Source organism: Idiotropiscis lumnitzeri, chromosome 13 (genome assembly GCF_059441095.1).
Source record: "Idiotropiscis lumnitzeri isolate Australia: NSW breed Sydney's pygmy pipehorse chromosome 13, RoL_Ilum_1.0, whole genome shotgun sequence".
Lineage (NCBI taxonomy): Eukaryota > Metazoa > Chordata > Actinopteri > Syngnathiformes > Syngnathidae > Idiotropiscis > Idiotropiscis lumnitzeri.
Window position 1 is genome coordinate 8,753,319 of NC_142403.1, and position 17,798 is coordinate 8,771,116.

Sequence of the window (17,798 nt, forward strand, 5' to 3'; positions counted from 1 at the left end):
TGCATTATTTTCAAACTCAACTAAAGTCTATAATATGGCCGGGAAGCATATATTTGTTGTGTGTGGATTACTGATTTTCATTTTAATCCAGAGGACAGTTTCTGTTAACGGTAAATTTTCATCACTTGTTTCATTATAATTCATTGCTGTTGACTATTTGTAATTTCAGCATGACATTCAGACCAGAATGCCAAAGAGTTGTCATAAATTACTGGAATCTTCCAAGTCCACAAGTGGATGATACTCACTCATTATTTCTTTCCTCTGAAAAGAGGAAGAGCTCCATGCCGGTTACTGGAACAACCAAGGGAAGCAAGCCCTTCACACAGCCCTCAATATTCAGCCTAATCTCCACCAAGCCAAGAACATCATCCTCTTCCTCGGGGACGGTGAGTTTATCTTCCTAATTATACAGCCTCTTTGAATTACGAAGGTAATTATACGCTATTGGATCATGGAAGAGAAAGTTTAATCACTGTGGTAGTATAGTTCGCAAATAAAGTGATAAAATTAGTGAACTAAATGGAGAAAAGAAAGTATTATGGCGGAGGCGGGTGAATTATGACTTGTTGGACAATTTGCCTGGAAAAAAGTAAAAAAAAAAAATGGACAGCAAAGGTGTTTCTGTCTTGGATGACACGCATTTTCGATGAGCGTTCTGATGACCTTGTAGAAAACCGTAACATTGTGGTCAATGGTATCAGTAGTCAATGCTAATCTGGCAATATCTATAAAACTTATTATCTGGATTCTATCCACTTGTGTCTCAATTAAGGGGGAATTAAAGGTTAATTTTCTTCTCATTATCTGTTTATTGTATAAACCATGGTCAGTGATTTACGTTCAACATCATTTCAAATGTATTGATGAGTGCCATATGTACATTTACAACACACTCTCAGATCTACATGTACATGCTCAGAGACAATATTTGTATTTTATCTGTGCCTACTGTTGATGTCATTTAATGAAAACAAGTTGGGACTAAATACAATATGGCACACAATACTCCAATATGGAGGGACAATAATATTGGAGCTTTGTGGAGTTAATTGTGCAATGACAGTCTTGTGGTGTGGTTGTTGATGTTAACGAACATTTCCCACCCACTTTTAGGTATGGGAGTAACAACAGTAACTGCCGCCCGCATTCTCAAAGGCCAAATGGCAGGACGGTCTGGAGAAGAGACCAGTCTGGTCATGGATACCTTTCCTCATCTGGCATTGTCTAAGGTCAGCACGCTTTTTATAACTCAGATTACAAACACAAGATGTTCTCTGTCTGGTACAGGTATATTTATATCCAGGAATAGGTCTCATAACAACACACAAAAAAAAACTCAGCACAAAACAGACTGACATAGTCTTATGCAAGGAAATAGAAATCAGAAGCAACACAATAAAACACAATAGCAAAACACCCAACCCAAACTCAAAGAACAAAAAGTCACTCAATTCAGAGACAAAGAATGAAGGAAAAGACAAAGTTAAAAGTAAATATGGAACTGGTCACATGTTCACAAAGTACTATGAGTACGGGGGTTGGTGGCCATTGGGAAATTCAGGAAGACTCCTGAACAGCCGGTCCATTCAAAGACGACATAACCCAGCATATTTTTTCATTTTAATTTGAATAGGCACTAATTCCTCTCTCATTTCCAATACACAAAACCATCTTTCAACCAAACATAAGACAACTGTTCAACAAATACAGAACAACTCATATTATCCTGCATGTACAGCATGCAGCGACACGCGCATGCCAAGGGTATGCGGCACGCACTGAGTAGTACTGAGTCACACACAATAAAAAAGTTAGCATGAAGGCTGCAATTTGTTTAAATGCTTTGTTGGACAGTTGCTTGTTGTACAGGCAACTAAGCAACAAAGTAACAAGCCATGTGTGGGTCGGAGCTGACTTTGGGATTACGTAACGTTGCACTTGACTTATGCCTGGCCTTTCTTGCCTTTGTGTAATTAAAAACGTAATACGTTATGCAAAGTGATTATTGTTGCAACATCAGTGGTGACTGAGGTACTGGGTGACCCCACTCATAGATGTGCGGGTGAGGCGGTGGTGCTGGTCTTCAAGGAGGAGGAACAAGATGTGGTGGTCTAATTGGGGGGGGGGGATGTGTGACTGGATAATGTATTACAATAAAAAACGATGATACCTAAAATAATTGTCATCGCTCATTGGTTGGTATTCCAACAGTAGTAGAAAGAAAATGCACGGCCTTGGCCTCTCTTTCTTAAATTTGCAGGCAGAATTCTGGGCGCAGTACCTCTGTCAATATCTACTGCAACTACTAAAGTTGAATTGCTATGGACATATTTTATAGCCATGAGCATATCATACCAGATACAATTGATGAGTTTTTCGTTGTTGTTTGACCTTGCAGACATACAATGTAGACCAACAAATGCCAGATAGTGCCGGTACAGCCACTGCGTACTTATGTGGAGTGAAAGCCAACTACGGCACTCTGGGAGTCACTGCTGCCACTCCAAGATACAACTGCAGTGCCACCTATGGGAATGAAGTCAAATCTGTGCTGTATCGAGCCAAGCAAGCAGGTAACATTAGTTTTTGCTCAATTAGTCAAATTCAAATGCGCTGTGTTTAAAACTCTCCTCAATGCATGTTTCATATGGAAATTTAGACCCATGCTCCTTCAAATTATGACTTAAAGCTGGATATTGTTAAGTAACACTGATGGCAGTGACGTTCGCCACATTCAGTACCTCAGCCTTCCTTGGGGACTTAATCGACTAAATCTACCTCTTAACAGTACCACTGTCACGACACGATTGTTTAAAAAAAAAAAAAAAGCACCGATTTGCAAAAATGCATACCACGTAAACGTAACGGGCCACAAGTAGCGCACATTATCATCTGAATAAGTTTAGAATAAATATTCATTTGATAACACAACATAAACATAAAAACCACCAAAGAGTCTGATCATTAAATTTATTCATTTATACAAATGGCTAAAGGCGTGTTTTGCTTGACAAACTTAACATGCTTGGACCAACCAATCAGTAGATGAAAAAATGCTGACTTTATTGTGAGTGGGGTAAATTTAAAAAAAAATATTTTCAAATTGATTGCAAAGGCCTTGGCCAGATTAGATTGACATAGAGGACATGCAGGATGAAATGTAATTGGCCCAGAAATATCTAACATTCGCATACAGGAATTAACGTAAATCGGCGGCCAAGAGTAATGCTATAGATTGAAGAAAATGCACTTTTGGGAAGGAAATGAAACAATTTCATGGAATTCAGGTTGTAAATTTAAATTGGTGCTTCTAACATGGTTTAGTGGTATACTTTCCTGAATTTGGTGCATGCAACGTGGGTTCAGTTCCCAATCATTGACTACTTCAAAAGCGTAATGTTACAGTTTTGTCACTATCATTTAGCTAAAAGTAGTCTTCTTCTCGCATCCACTGTGCGGCGCATCAGCAAACCATAAAAGAAAGGGAAGACGAAGAAGACGACCCCACATTTACGTGTGCCTGTATTTCATTTTTTATAAGACAGAAGATGGAAAGTGAATCCAAGATAATTACACTGTATTCATAGAACGCAAGAAAATAATTGCTGCACAGGGGACACGTGAAATCTTTTGACTCATCTCACCACCCAAAATTGCACACACATGCAAGGTTGTTAGATATAGACATACTGTAAAATTAAATATATCACTGTCATCTTTGTAATTTCAGTTGCATTTTGTGGGGTGTAGCTTACAACGAAAATATTTTGGCTTATTGCTTGTTACAATTTTAAATGTGCAAAAGGCTTAGCGGGTCTGATTTATTACGCAAAATAAAACTTGGTGGAATGATAATTTGGGTTATTTAATTGTGATTATCATCATTTTACAGTAATACCTTCCCGCTTGCCAGTGATTGAGTTGTGCAAGAATTTCAAATCAATGCTTCTAAAATTGTATTTACAGGCGACACAAAGGAAAAAGGGCTGGAGGGATGACAGAGAAATGTGCAGAAAGAGGGGGTGTGGAAGGGATTCTTAGGTCGCATAACTAACAGGAGCCTGGGCTCATTCCTTACTGGGCACCTTTTCGCATTGAAGCAGTAACGTGAACTTAGATTTTGCTGCTCTATCTATTTTTTACTAGTCCAGAACAGAATGACGGACCATTCCGTCCGTGGGATGGAATGCCTATCTCTGGCTACTGCTAGTACTAATAACACTGTGATTCTAATGGAGTGAGGCTGTTTGATTGACATGTCAGATGCAGATTGGTGTGCAAAAGTTACACTGGCCCATCTGTATTTTATTTAGGTTCTTTTCAGCTCTGATATATATTCACACGATCACGTCTTTTTTTTTTTTTTTTTCAGGCAAATCAGTTGGGATTGTCACTACAACTCGAGTTCAGCATGCATCTCCAGGCGCAAACTATGCTCACACTGCCAACCGAGGTTGGTACGCCGACTCGGATCTCTCTTCTGAGGCTGTCAAAAACGGCTGTCGAGACATTTCATACCAGCTTGTTCACAACGTTGAGATAAATGTAAGTTTTAAAGCGGAGAACATACATGACTTTACTTGAATGGTTACAGATATTTACCACAACTTTACATGTTCTTCATCATCATTGACCAAGAGTAAACAATAATGCTGCTGAAATGTGCCATATTAAGGTCATACTCGGTGGTGGTCGAGAGTACATGGTTCCCAGAGACATGCAAGACCCAGAATATCCCAACGTAAAAGGCGATCGAAATGATGGACAAAACCTTATTGTTGAGTGGCTAAAGAATAAAAAGGTAAGGGCCGTATTTTACAAGTGTGGACGTTTGGCTTGAATAGTATGTGCAACGCCCATTAGAATGAAACATTCTTCATATTATTTGCCAGCCAAGCCAAAATTTCTGTAATGGTTTTTTTTTGTGTACTTTTCATGGCCAACAGAAAGCTAAATATGTTTGGAATAAGAAACAGTTTGACGATGTCAATCCGAAGAAAACAGACTTCCTGATGGGTATGTATTGTAACAAACACGAGGCTTGATTTGTGTTTCATTTATCAATCAATTCAAACAAGCTGCCATATTGTTTTAATTTTGTATTCTTCTCACTGTTTTCAGGTCTTTTTGAGCCCAAGGACTGTCGCTATGAGATAGAGCGTGATCCGTCTAGCGACCCATCCTTAACTGAGATGACAGAGAAAGCTATTAAGATTCTGAGCAGAAACACAAAAGGATATTTCCTTTTTGTGGAAGATAAGTATAATTGTTTCTCATCAGACACAAACAGAAAATATACATATTATACAGATCAATGTAATATATTTGATATTAGTGAACAGGATATTCCAGAAAGCTTAGTTTTTTATAAGTTACGTTATTTGTCCGATTGTATACGGTACAGTAATTTGCTGTGTTTGTCTTTCGCAGACACTCAGGGACCTGAAAACCAGATATTTCCAATAATTGCTGATTAAATCTATTACAATTTAATAAAGCAAGTTACATTTTATTTTAACACTATTTTAATTTTAGTATTACGCTATTTATAGTAATGGGGTTGAAGTACAGGGTTGAAGATCAATTCTAATGTTGTAGTTTTTGCTCAAGAGCTCATGCAAGCTGTTAGCTGTTATGCAATTGGTCAAGAATAAACTCAATTATGTAGTAAAAACGGAAAAATGTAATTTTTTTTCTGATATTATGAGTAACAGGAGTTGGTTTGTGACATACTCCATTTTATCTACATTGCAAGGCACAATTTGAGAGCATATTTACTATTTAAAACATGTTTGTAATAAAACAATAAAATTACATTTTTAAAAATTAGAAAATTAAAAATATATATTTTTTATTTCTATTAAAAATGGTAAATTTAGAAAATTAAAAAAAAGATATTTTTATATTTAAGTTGGTCAACAGCTATAGTTACATTTTGTTTTAGGAGAATAATAATTAACCCAACAAGTGCATTCTTAAATTATTCAATTTCTCCAATTGTGGAATGACCAAAACAGATTTGTGATCCTGAGAGTTATTTGTCTTTGAATATCAAGTGGGAGAATAGACCACGGACACCATGCCGGGAGGGCCATAAGATCTCTCACTGAGGCTATTGAGTTTGATCGAGCCATCGGGCGAGCAGCTGAACTTACAAATGAGCTGGACACGCTATCTATAGTCACTGCAGACCACTCACACGTCTTCTCACTGGGTGGACACTCAGCCAGAGGAAATCCCATTTTAGGTGATGCTTTTAAGGTGTACACAAGTTGAGTGGAGAAACGCTTTCCGATGCTAATCTATCACATGATTTACAGGAGTGTCCCGCGGAATTGCTGATGACAACAAGCACTTTACTATCGCTGGATATGCAAATGGTCCAGGATATCAGTTTATCAATGGCACTCGTCCAGATGTCAATGAGACAATTTCAAGTAAGTGGACTGTCAGCGGGAGTTTGTAATATAGTAGCTCCATCTTGTGGAGTAACATGTGGAGCCCTAGATGTTTCCAAACCTATATTGAACCAAGTTGCCCATTTTAAATGACAAAAATCTAACAGAACACCACCAAACAGAAATGTCACGAGAAGTATCCATTTTGTTATGATTCTGATCTTGTCTTAATTTACTCACAAACTGACTGTGTGGACTATAAGACCTGGCAACCCTTTTTTTTTTTCACTGAACACAAAGCTGATAAACTCGCAGGAACTTATTTTGTTCAGAAGGTTCTTAACTTGACATTCATGGGGGGTCAAATGTATACATACAGATAAGTGGTATGCACCATTCCTCCTTTCCTCTTGAATTCAAATCTGCATCATATCTACTCTTTCGTACTTAAATTGTGTCTGTAGTGCATCCATTTTACCTTTCTCTTTCAGGGGGTAAAGAGTATCGTCAACAGGCCACAGTCCCTCTGGATTCAGAGACCCACGGCATAGAGGATGTGGCTATATACGCCAAAGGTCCAATGTCCCACCTCTTCCATGGGGTCCAGGAACAGAACTACATTGCCCACGTAATGGCTTACGCAGCTTGTCTGCCGCCTTACGAGGACTGCAAAATCAACTCTCCGAACAGTGCTGCATCCGTCTATCCAAACTTGCTGCTTCTCCTCATTGGCCTAATTCTTTTCTGTGTCTCCTCGTCATAATTGTGCCTGAATGTCATCACTTGTTTATCCAACAATATTATGGATGGGCTACTATCGAGAGTGGCAAAACCCCACTACATTTGTCGAGTAATTTTTATTTATTGACCTTAAAATAATTGTTTGTTGTACATTCGAATTTGATGTCTTTGTGGCTTAAAGCCACTGGCCTTCGCATGCTTTTTTAAAGTAATCTTGTAATTAATTTTGAACATATTTTGAATGCATATTATCTTCACCCATCTTCTATGCCTCTTACCTTCACTATATGGCCTTGGGTGTGCAGGAGCCTGTTCCAATTGGCTTCAGCTGAGATGTAGGGTACACCCTGGACTGGTACCACTCGCAGAGATCATTTTGAGAAAGAACAATTTTCACTCACATTCACGCATTAAAACAGGGCTCACCGACATTATTGAAACCAAAAGTACTCTTATACACACTTTGGAAATAAACAGATTTGCTAAAATTATCATTAATTATAAGTTATTTTTAATAATGATAGTCATCTATGTGCACACTGATCGTGTATATAAGTTCTCACAATAGCTGTCAACAATTGATTTACCCAGATAGAATAAATAACTGATAAATAACAATATGCAGCACTTTCTTTATATGCCTGCAAGTGTTTATACTTCAAAATGATTACTTCTACAACATTCCTTTCAAATCACAATGTCCCACTACTTATCAACTCCTGATCTTGACTTTTAATGGAATTAACATGTTTTTGGAATGTGGGAAGAAATTGAATGAGGCCCTACCAGTAGAAAACCCACACAAGCAAGGGGAGAACATGCCAGTGAAATAAAATTAAAATTAATCTTATTGGGGGGCGGGGGGTAAAATATGAAACTTCCATTATATCTGAACAGTTTTAGCGATACTTTTTTTTAATAGATCTATTTTTCATTTGCACATCTTAAGTTTTAGGGATACTACATACAGTATTGACTGATGTGTGACGTCATCAAAATGAAAAATAAAAGTTGAATTAGGTGATTAGTTGATTCGTAATCTAAAGGAAAAAGGATGAATTACTAGGCCATTGCGTTTGTGCGTGTGCGTGCGTGAGTGTGTGTGAGTTAATTTATTGTAAAAAAAATATTTGCTGCACACTCCAATCCGGGAGGTAGCGGTAATGCGCCTAAACCTTGGTAGTCGGATCGCGACATCCGTAATCGTCATCAAAAAGGAGGTTCCTTTTTCTTTGGAGGGAAGTTTTGGTTTGTCGGAAATAATAAACAATGTTTCTACTTCTAAGGTGTACGACGACCTTGCATTAAATTATGTAGTCGAGGTACAATTGCAATATTGAACTGCAGAAAGCGTGCGCCGTCGACCGTGTTGCGATATGCACACATCATGTCCAAACGCAACTTGTTGGTTTCTGTCTTAGCCTGCAAGCTGCAATTGTGTTACCTCGATCAAGTTGCTGCATCGATGTAGATAATACCACCGTAATGACTGAGAATAGATTTATGTTTTGAACGAATGTGGTCATGGATCGGAAGCAGAGGAGATTGGAAAGCCAACTATGTGCAGCTGTGAAGAATGGAGAGCCGAGGTGATGTAAACATGGCTCTTTTGTTTATGCAATGCCTGCTGCCCGAAAACCCCCATCGAATCATTCGATTCGGATAAATCTTCTGTACGTCATATTTTTGATTTTTATGTTTTCGTGGCCATCGTCAAAATGCACTTTGGGTGACGTTTAATAAGCGTAAGAGGATATTCGTTAGTTAGGATACTTTACTGATCCAAATGGACCTCTGTGAGAAAATGTATTACGTTGGCGATGCTGCTACAATGTGTATGTCTAAAATGATTTAACTGGAAAAAAGCAGCACATGACATGATGTGGAGTATTTTTCGGTAAGTAAGCGCGTAATCACAATCAAGCGTCATTCAGCGTTTATTTAAAAATCTCCCACTCCCTCCCTCTCTCTCTTTCTGTCGACATTTCCACATCTAATTGTAGTGACTTTTTTCTTCCATGCATCTTTTTACTTAGTATCAATGATGCATGATTGTTTGAAAAAAAAAAACTGGTTGTGCAGTCCCGGAGGAATATTTTTTTTTTTGTAGCTACAGAACCGGTTACTTCTGGTTCAAGTGACTGGTGATCACACATGTAGTGATGTTTTCTTCACTTAACCGGATATACATGGTGTTCGAAATGTGTGGGAGAAAGCCAAGTAATTGGAGAAAACCTATGCAAGCACGGGGATAACATGCAAACAAAGGCTGGAACTGATATTGGAACTTTGAACTCCAGAACTGTGAAACAGATGTGTACTGTGCCATAAGTGTATTGCAATGTCAAAAGCACTTTACTCACCATAAACTGGACTTTGCTGTATTTGTTTGGAATAAATCTGTAATTAGAACACAAGGCATTTACACTTTCTATTAATGTTGTAATTTGTTCAGAATTAGATGAGATGGTGGTACAACATCTGAGGCGCTGATTATGTCAGTGTGTGTTAAAGCAAAACTGCATGAATTACATCAATGACCAAAAAATAAATAAAAATCATTCAATGACAAAAATTTTTTTTTTTTTTAAATTCATGCGTTATTTAAGCAGGACAAGCATTTGAGTAGCGTTCTCTCTTCATCTTTGGTACAATTAATTCTGACGTAGTTACGTTTCTGATGAATTTTGAGAACGTTTCTCTTCCTCCACAGATCTGTGCAGCTACTTCTATCCCAGGGTGCAATCCCTGACCTTGTGGGAAGTAAAGGGGTAGCGGCCATACATTTGGCTGTAGGCAAAGAAACTGAAAAAAACGTGCGTTGTTTGAAACTACTTTTGCAACACGGCGCTGACCCGAATGTTAGGTGAGTGACTCATGTTTTTTGGCTTTTGTGATATTTTTTTTAATTTACTTAACTTTATGGAAATAATTTTGTTGGGAAAAGAAACTGAGTTTGGCAATAAATATTTTGCTTCATTAACTGATTGAACATGTATGCGTCATGAGATGCTTTTCGGATTGGAGATGATATTTCATGACAATAATTTGCTAACTGATGTAACAATTGCACTGTTCATCTCCAAATACGTCAACTTTGAGTAAAAGTTGATAAAATAATATACTGTATGTCGTCACTGGATGTTGTTCCTTTTGCTAACTTGTTCACTGATCTGATTGAAGTTTTTGTTACATCATCAGTCCAGAAAAAAGGTCAACGTGCGTTCACTGATTTCCATAATATTTGAAAGCTCGTAGAAATGCCCTTTTGCAGTTTTGCTTGTCAATATGTTGGATTGAAGTGCAAAATTGCCAAAAATGCAAATCCGCTTCCTCTTGAGCCTTGAAATAAAAAAACAAAACAAAAAAAAAAAAGTCATGGAATTTTTCTCTGTTCCTCACAGATCTTCAGAAGGCCTAACCCCCCTTCACGTCGCTGCAATTTGGGGATGCTATCAAAATCTTAAGTTGCTTTTGATGAATGGTGGGAACCCCAAAATAAAAGATAACGTACGTTCTACCGCCTGTATATTTGGTCACAAAATGTACACAGTGTATCTTAAAACACTTCTTCTTTCATGCAGGAAGGAAATACACCGGTGCACCTTGCGGAACTCGAGGACAACAGAAGGTGTGCTCAGCTTTTACTAGATTTTCTGTCCAGTTATGTTGGCACAGAAGAAGAGGACTTAGCTCAATTCAAATATGGTAAGAATTTTTATTGTTTTACCAAAAATACAATTCATTTGTGCACCGTGCAACTTTAACACAGTACAGTATGGAACAGTCTTTCTTTCCACTCCTTTTCAGGCAAAATTTACATTTGTTACCAATTTGGTCTTTTGTTTGTTGGAATATGACACTGACTGTTGTTTTTTATATTGCCTAAAATAAAAATGAACAAATGAAGTAGGTTAGAGCATTGACTGGACCACTGCAGAGCAAGTATTTTCTTCTTCTGAAGCCATTCTCAGAGTTTTTACGGTCATGAAAAACCTGGAAAGGTTATGGAAATTCAAAATGCATTTTCCAGGTCCTTAAAAAAAGAACTTGATAGTGAAGTGCAACATTAGGTATGTTTTATAGCTAAACCTCTTCAGAGTTCTGCTATGATATTTATCAGTTTCCTCTTCATCTTTTATCTCTCCATAGCGGTATGTTCCGACCACACAGACACATCTGTCTTCACCGAATCTGGCTGCAGCTTCACTTCACAGTCGTCTCTGATAAGTGACCTTGGTGAAGCCCCTTTAAGCAGCACACGGAGGTCATCATTTTTTCAGCGCTCAAACAGAAATGGAAGGACGGGTTGCAACGCATTCATGTATAACAAACCTTTTGATGGCGACACTGAAATGCAACATAATCCGAACTCCAGCACTTTCCTACACTGGGCAGCTGACGATGTCTCCCTTTTATCAAGCACACGGATATCCACAGCGGGACCCGTAATACCCTTTCCTAAGGAGAACGATTTGTTTCCTGATGAGGATGTCCTCTTGGCAGAGGGAGGTGGACTTAATCGACAGGCAGAGAATGGACAAATAACGACTGCTAAACTTAACTCTCTGCCCACATTTCTGTCCAGACGAGCGAATGGTAAAAGTGTCAGCTTCTGTGATATTGATGAATATTTTCCTGTTTTCAGTCCTGAATCACCCAAAAAAATGGCAGCTGCTGTTGGTGCACAGGGTAACGACAGCATGTCTTTCAACCTATCTGAGTATTCTGGCTTCCTCGATTCTGAACGTTTGGCAACAGTTCTACCGCAGCAAGGCATAGATGTCACCTCACCAGACCATGTCTTTCTTTTTTGCCGGGAAAGGAGTGAAAGTACAGACGTGGACTTGGAGAAAACAGTCATCAGTCATTGTGCTTTGGAAGATGGCGATAAAGAGGGGAATGAGGTCGTAAATGAAGTACTTGGAAACGCATACGAACATCCGACCCATCCAAGTAAGCCCAGCAGTAGCAGTGGAGGCAGCAGTAGTTATAGTAGTTGTGAAAGTGACCATTACACCAGTGCCCTGGATATTTTCATGCACCCAAAACGGCTCTCTCCATCTGAACAAACTACCAAACACCCTGAAGGAGATGTCCAACAAGTTCAAAGTGAAGCTCTAGTTGATGTTTTTAAACCTGATGAACTGAGCCTGACTAAGGATAATCATTCCAGTACCGGTGTGCTTAATGCTGGCAATGATCCTGTTGTAATAACTTCAAGTGAGGGAAACTACCCAATGGAAGACATTCAGTCAGATAACCCATTCAAAGAACCATTTACCTCAAGTCCATTTGTTACAGGCCGGACGCAGTCGAGGCAGAGTCGCTGCTCACTTAGAAATAGCAGGACCCCTGAGAGCCTCTTTCACACTTCTTGTCTTTTCGAGGAGACTTTGGCTAAACCGGTGCGACCAAGGCACACAACTCCCAGATCTCAAAATAAAAACTACAGTTCACCACGGTCCCCCTGGTGCATATCGTCCAATTCAGAGAATTGCACAGGACCAGACTCCTTGCCCAGAGATTACCCAGAATCTCTGTCCGGCACCCTCAGAGTAGGTTCTTGTGTGAGCTCGAGCCAGGCTGATACCCTCATTTTACCCAAAAGCATCTGTGGCACATTTGTTGAGTCACAGACTCTTTGTGACACAATTATTTTAGAGGAGAATCATGAATCCTCAATTGACTCCTATGAAAGAAATCTTGCAGAGGTTATCCAGGCTCTTCAAGGACAAGAGGTTGGACTTCCTGAAGGTAGGGATTTTTTGACAGATGATGTGACAAGTACAGATGAGGCAACAAAGAAGGCAAATGACTTTCCCGAAGTACCTTGCCAACAACGGGAAGATGTCTGGATCACGGGGGACGCTGGCTCTCAATCAGAATCTGTCTCGTCTTCATCCAGCTCCAGCTATTTTTCCCCGAGGAGGGGAAGGGAAAACTCAGACCTTCCGTGCACTCCAGGCACTGGATGCACTCCCAGATACAGCATGAGTCTGCTATCAGCTCACCGTAGATCACAGCACCTGGCCAACCTGTCTTACACTCCTGGGGGGCGTCCGCACATTGAGAACGCAGATGAACCAGTGGAGTACCTTTACACAGATACGGAGCAGGGTCACAAACTGATTGAGGCCCACATTCCACCTACAGCTAATACCTCGCACAGCTCCGGCATCAGTACCTCTAGCAGTGAGGAGACCATCCTCTATGACTGGCGCTCCATGCAGACCAAAATGCGAGATTGCAAAGAAAACCAGAAACCTCCAGAAGGCCCAAATGACAAGAAGGCCAATGAGGTTGAGTGTAGATTGTTGCTGGGGACCGAAGGGATGACGGATAAAGAGCTCAGACGGAGGCTCATAGAGGTGGGGGTAAGTCCGGGCCCCATTAGTCGTCGAACCAGACCAGTCTACGTTCAAAGGCTGTGCCGCTTGTTGCAGGAGTCCAACTCGAAACCATCTCAGCACAAAGATCAAGTGGAAAAACCACGAAACGGTATCAGTATTGTCGTACATTCAAATAGTCTGTTTAATTTGTTTGATCTAGACTTACCTTGTTTTTGTTTCCTCTTTTCTGTGTGTAGCACATTCAGGTTATAGCGCAGAACTGAATTTGGCCCTGCGAACTTTCAAGCTGCCTGACTGTCAAGATGATGAGCAGGCCTTATGCCAACAATTTGATCAACCAGATCAGAACAGAAAGTGGAGGGAGGGCAATATCAAGTCCAGCTTTAACTACCTGCTCCTTGACCCAAGGTGATGATTAGGATTGTTGTCAAGCCTGTTCAAACTACAATTTTTACCATGTGCAAGCGTTGATTTTTATTATCTAATTAATTTATTGAAATATGAAGGAAATCCTTGAAATATGTTTCTGTCATTTTTGGTTACAGCATGGTGTTATCTTGCATCTTTTAGTCCTTCACTGTGAGATGTATGACCACTTTTTTCATTTTTTTCCCCATCCAGGATTGTGCATCTTTTGTTTGAAATAGCCAGAATAATACAAATGGCTATATGTATATTACATGTATGTCAGAAGGCACCAGCCGTCGCGTGGCTTAACCTTCTAGACACCTATTTAGTTAGCTGTGCAACCTCTTTTGAAATTTTATCTGACCGATGGATTTCATGTGATAATAGAATTCCACAATTTAATTGATCTTATTTGCTTATTTTTTCCGTCAGAGTGACACAAAATCTTCCGTGCCGTAGTCACGGAATGACCACGCAGGACTGCTTCCAGACATTTGTCAATGCCATTTTTTATGTGGGCAAAGGAAAACGCTCACGCCCCTACAGTCATCTTTACGAGGCCTTGGAGTACCACAAAGGCGATAAGACCTCAAAGGTGAAGTCTAACAATTGATCTAATCTGTATCATTATGTATCGCATAATTTCTCAAATGTTAAATGTTGAGTACTGTATTTTTATGACCATAAGGCGTACCACATTAAAAGTCGCAGGCTCAGTTGCGGGAACAATTTCTGTATTTAACACACTCATAAGGCGCACTTGCATTACTGGGCGCATACTGTGGCACTCACGACAATGACCGACTCTACCAACTTTAAAAAAACGTACGCACAAGCTCACAGTCGCTAGATCACACAATGCTGATGAAGGCAAGTCACTAGTCAACAGACTATGTACGGTCGCGGTGTTACATCTGCCATACCAACTAACAGCTATCACCCAACTTCCGCTGAACGGCAACCTAGCAAACAATGAAGCCACCAAAACAAGGAACAAAGAAATACAATTAACACTAAACATGTATTCTCATGCCAGTCATATTCCAAGTGCTACAAAGCATTCTGGGTGTGCTTCAGCCTCAGCCAATCAGATGGCTGGTTAGACAGATGTTGTGAGTGGTGTGCTTTGGGCAGCATCTGTTGTGTAAATCTTAATCTGACCTGTGATGTTTCTTGCTTGCAATATCATCAACGAGAAGACCGACTACGATATCGTGGAGAGCGGTCCTTTTATCCCACCTTCTCCTGCATGGACATACTGGTCTGTTGTCAACTGACTGTAGTCTCAAACCTTCACCAACAGAGGGTGCTAACACACCCCGTTCATTTTGGAGAAAATTTATGACTGTTAGATGCGCCTTATGGTCGTGAAAATACGATACATAATATGCAGGAGTTAAAAAAGAAGTTGCTGACATTCTCGAACCTATTATAAATATAAATAAAATACTGCATTGATGCAACAGTTTCTTTCGACTGTGTGACAGAAACTGTGCCCCAAAGTGCAGCAAATACTTCAGATATGGAATGCCGGGCAGGGGGTCGTCTCATTGCATTGCTTCCAGAACGTCATTCCCGTGGAGGCCTACACAAGAGAGGCCTGCATGGTCGAGGCCATTGGTAAGTGAAAAAAGCAACCATTTAACGTGTGACATAATCACCAGTTCCATATTATTGTCTCTGTAATGCCCTTGTTAATACCTATTATGAGGTGTCCGTTAGGATTTGAGAAATCACAGACAGATTAATATATATATTCTATGGAAGTTCCTAGAATGTAGCTCGAGTTTTAGTGAAAAAATTCAGCATACCCCACAAATATGTTAGTTCTGAACTGCATTTTGTCATCCGTCCTCCCTTCCTCCCTCTGTTCATGTCGCAGGGTTGAAGATGCTCACCAATTTGAAGCGTGGGGATTTCTATGGCGTGGTGTCAAATTGGCAGCTGAAGAAAAAGCGTGAGCTCGGTGTCCACCTGCTCTACAGGGCCATGCAGATTTTCCTGGCTGAAGGTGAGCGACAGCTCAGACCAGCAGACATAAGACAGTAATAAATGAACAGAAAATATCATGATTACTTTCGATCCTGATGATCCATGAACAATTACTTTATTATTGGTTACATCTGAGGACATTTACCAACCACACTTCCCCGGCTGTATATAGTCCTTTTTTTAAGCTTATTACTTGGGCTTTGGTTCAACCACATATCGCTTTTTACTTTGTGTAAAAAGTATGCATACCACTGCGATGGTGTATGAACATGATGCTTAGCATTGATTGTTTATTTCTAACTAGATGCTTAAGTATGCACAGACTTCCTTTGCGTTGTATTTATTAAAACATGCATTTGCATGGTTTATAATAGGTCTGTGCAATTAATTGAAATTCAATTCCGATTACGATTATTACACTCAATGATTGCAAAATTGTCATAATCGTAAAAAAGATTATTATACACAGAGTATATGATTATTATATATGAAACGATGTTAAAATATTTCTGATTTTACAATGTGAGTGTACTTGAATTAGAAATGTGAGCGTTTTTAGATATTACAACATTTTATAGTGTATCATTATAGTGTATATTGTATAGTGTATATTGTATAGTGTATGTTTTTAGTGTATCACAGGTAAACGCCAATGCACTATATCTATACAAGGAAGCCATGCAATGATTTGTTTTCTTTTTTTTTAATCTCAAGATAAAATACATTTGAATTATTATAATATTGTTTCCTTTTATGCATTTTTTAAAAAAATTATTTTGTACCCTCCCAAAAAATAATCGCAAGTTCATCCGTCCGTCCATTATCTTAACCGCTTCTCCTCACAAGGGTCGCGGGGGGGTGCTGGCAATTATTGCTGAAGTAATCATGATTAATATTTTTTTCATAATCGAGCAGCCCGAGCCACTACAACAGAGTCCCGATTCTACTCCCACGATTAACTATCCGTAGATATAGACGCACTCATTTAGCGGTTCGCTGGTTCGAATGCCGGACGGTCTGCCAACCATTTCACTAATTATGTTCCATGGGCAAGGTTCTCTTCCGATATCAGAGCAGATTTCATCAGATTATTCACGCAACATGAATTAATTACATAAATCACAAATTAGTTCACTTTTTTTACGGAACATTGACATTCGCATGAATCATTAACACGCACAATCAGTCATAAAAAAAAAATTTTTGTTCAGTGACGGCAATGCTGCAATTTTAGTGTAATGATCTCAACAGTTGTAGGACATGTTTTGTTTTGTTTTAAATCTCTTCAAGATTCATAATTTAAACTGCTAGCCCCAAGAAGAGAAACCATTTTTATTTAGTGGATTAAAAATGCAAAGTATACGAGGCTTGCTGGTACTAGCAATGGAGTTCTGGTTAGTTATGTATAGCAGTAATTGCTGAAGTGGAAAATAATTTGTTTTCATGATCTGACTTTGATTTTATGTTGTGCTACTATTTTTTTATAGGGGGGGAATTCTCATTGTACTTGATGAATGTTTGACTACTGTGTATATTTTAATATTACAAACTGTCACATATTGAAATATGAGTGTTTATGTACATAAAAGCATGTGATCCTGAATGGGAGTTGAATAGGTTTATAGTCTTAAACCATACTGTTTATTCTGTTTTAGAATTTGAGTAATGTGATGTTCTGCATAATCAAGACATGCCGTCAGTGCGTCACAGTTTTTGTCATGACTAGGATTGTAAAGCCGCGTTCTTTTCTTTTTATTGTGAGTACAAATAGAAAATTTTAATGCCATGTCTTTTCTTTAACTTTCAGTCTTTTATTTTTTTTAATAAAGGAGAAAAAACAAGGATTGAACTGTCTACATGGTTTTGTTGTGAGAATATTTATGGAGTCCCTCTAGTGGCCATT

The 17,798-nt window shown here is 39.1% G+C and overlaps 2 protein-coding genes across 3 annotated transcripts; both read left to right on the top strand.

The window, feature by feature from the left end:
* The first annotated feature begins 34 nt into the window (after window positions 1–34).
* Window positions 35–7,164, top strand: LOC148324225 (alkaline phosphatase-like). Its single transcript, XM_088313065.1, has 11 exons — window positions 35–110; window positions 273–389; window positions 1,117–1,232; window positions 2,402–2,576; window positions 4,376–4,548; window positions 4,679–4,804; window positions 4,950–5,019; window positions 5,125–5,263; window positions 6,060–6,250; window positions 6,324–6,440; window positions 6,893–7,164. The coding sequence occupies exons 1-11, from the start codon at window positions 35–37 to the stop codon at window positions 7,162–7,164; spliced, it is 1,572 nt and encodes a 523-aa protein (XP_088169191.1).
* A 1,218-nt stretch (window positions 7,165–8,382) lies between these two features.
* ankle1 (ankyrin repeat and LEM domain containing 1) lies at window positions 8,383–17,667 on the top strand. 2 transcript variants are annotated; one of them, XM_088312261.1, is made up of 9 exons: window positions 8,383–8,731; window positions 9,856–10,008; window positions 10,547–10,652; window positions 10,727–10,850; window positions 11,295–13,643; window positions 13,732–13,903; window positions 14,336–14,498; window positions 15,391–15,523; window positions 15,786–17,667. In XM_088312261.1, the coding sequence occupies exons 1-9, from the start codon at window positions 8,667–8,669 to the stop codon at window positions 15,950–15,952; spliced, it is 3,432 nt and encodes a 1,143-aa protein (XP_088168387.1). In that variant the 5' UTR covers window positions 8,383–8,666; the 3' UTR covers window positions 15,953–17,667. The 2 variants fall into 2 exon arrangements, with proteins under 2 accessions (XP_088168387.1, XP_088168388.1); XM_088312262.1 differs by having other exon boundaries at window positions 8,669–8,815.
* Window positions 17,668–17,798: the final 131 nt, after the last annotated feature.

Coding starts and splice junctions, on each gene's coding strand:
- ankle1 (XM_088312261.1), top strand. CDS start 8,667: ATGGATCGGAAGCAGAGGAGATTGGAAAGCCAACTATGTGCAGCTGTG. Junction 8,732..9,855: donor GTGAAGAATGGAGAGCCGAG/GTGATGTAAACA, acceptor CTTCCTCCACAG/ATCTGTGCAGCTACTTCTAT. Junction 14,499..15,390: donor AAGGCGATAAGACCTCAAAG/GTGAAGTCTAAC, acceptor ACTGTGTGACAG/AAACTGTGCCCCAAAGTGCA.
- LOC148324225 (XM_088313065.1), top strand. CDS start 35: ATGGCCGGGAAGCATATATTTGTTGTGTGTGGATTACTGATTTTCATT. Junction 4,805..4,949: donor AGTGGCTAAAGAATAAAAAG/GTAAGGGCCGTA, acceptor CATGGCCAACAG/AAAGCTAAATATGTTTGGAA. Junction 5,264..6,059: donor TTCCTTTTTGTGGAAGATAA/GTATAATTGTTT, acceptor TTGAATATCAAG/TGGGAGAATAGACCACGGAC.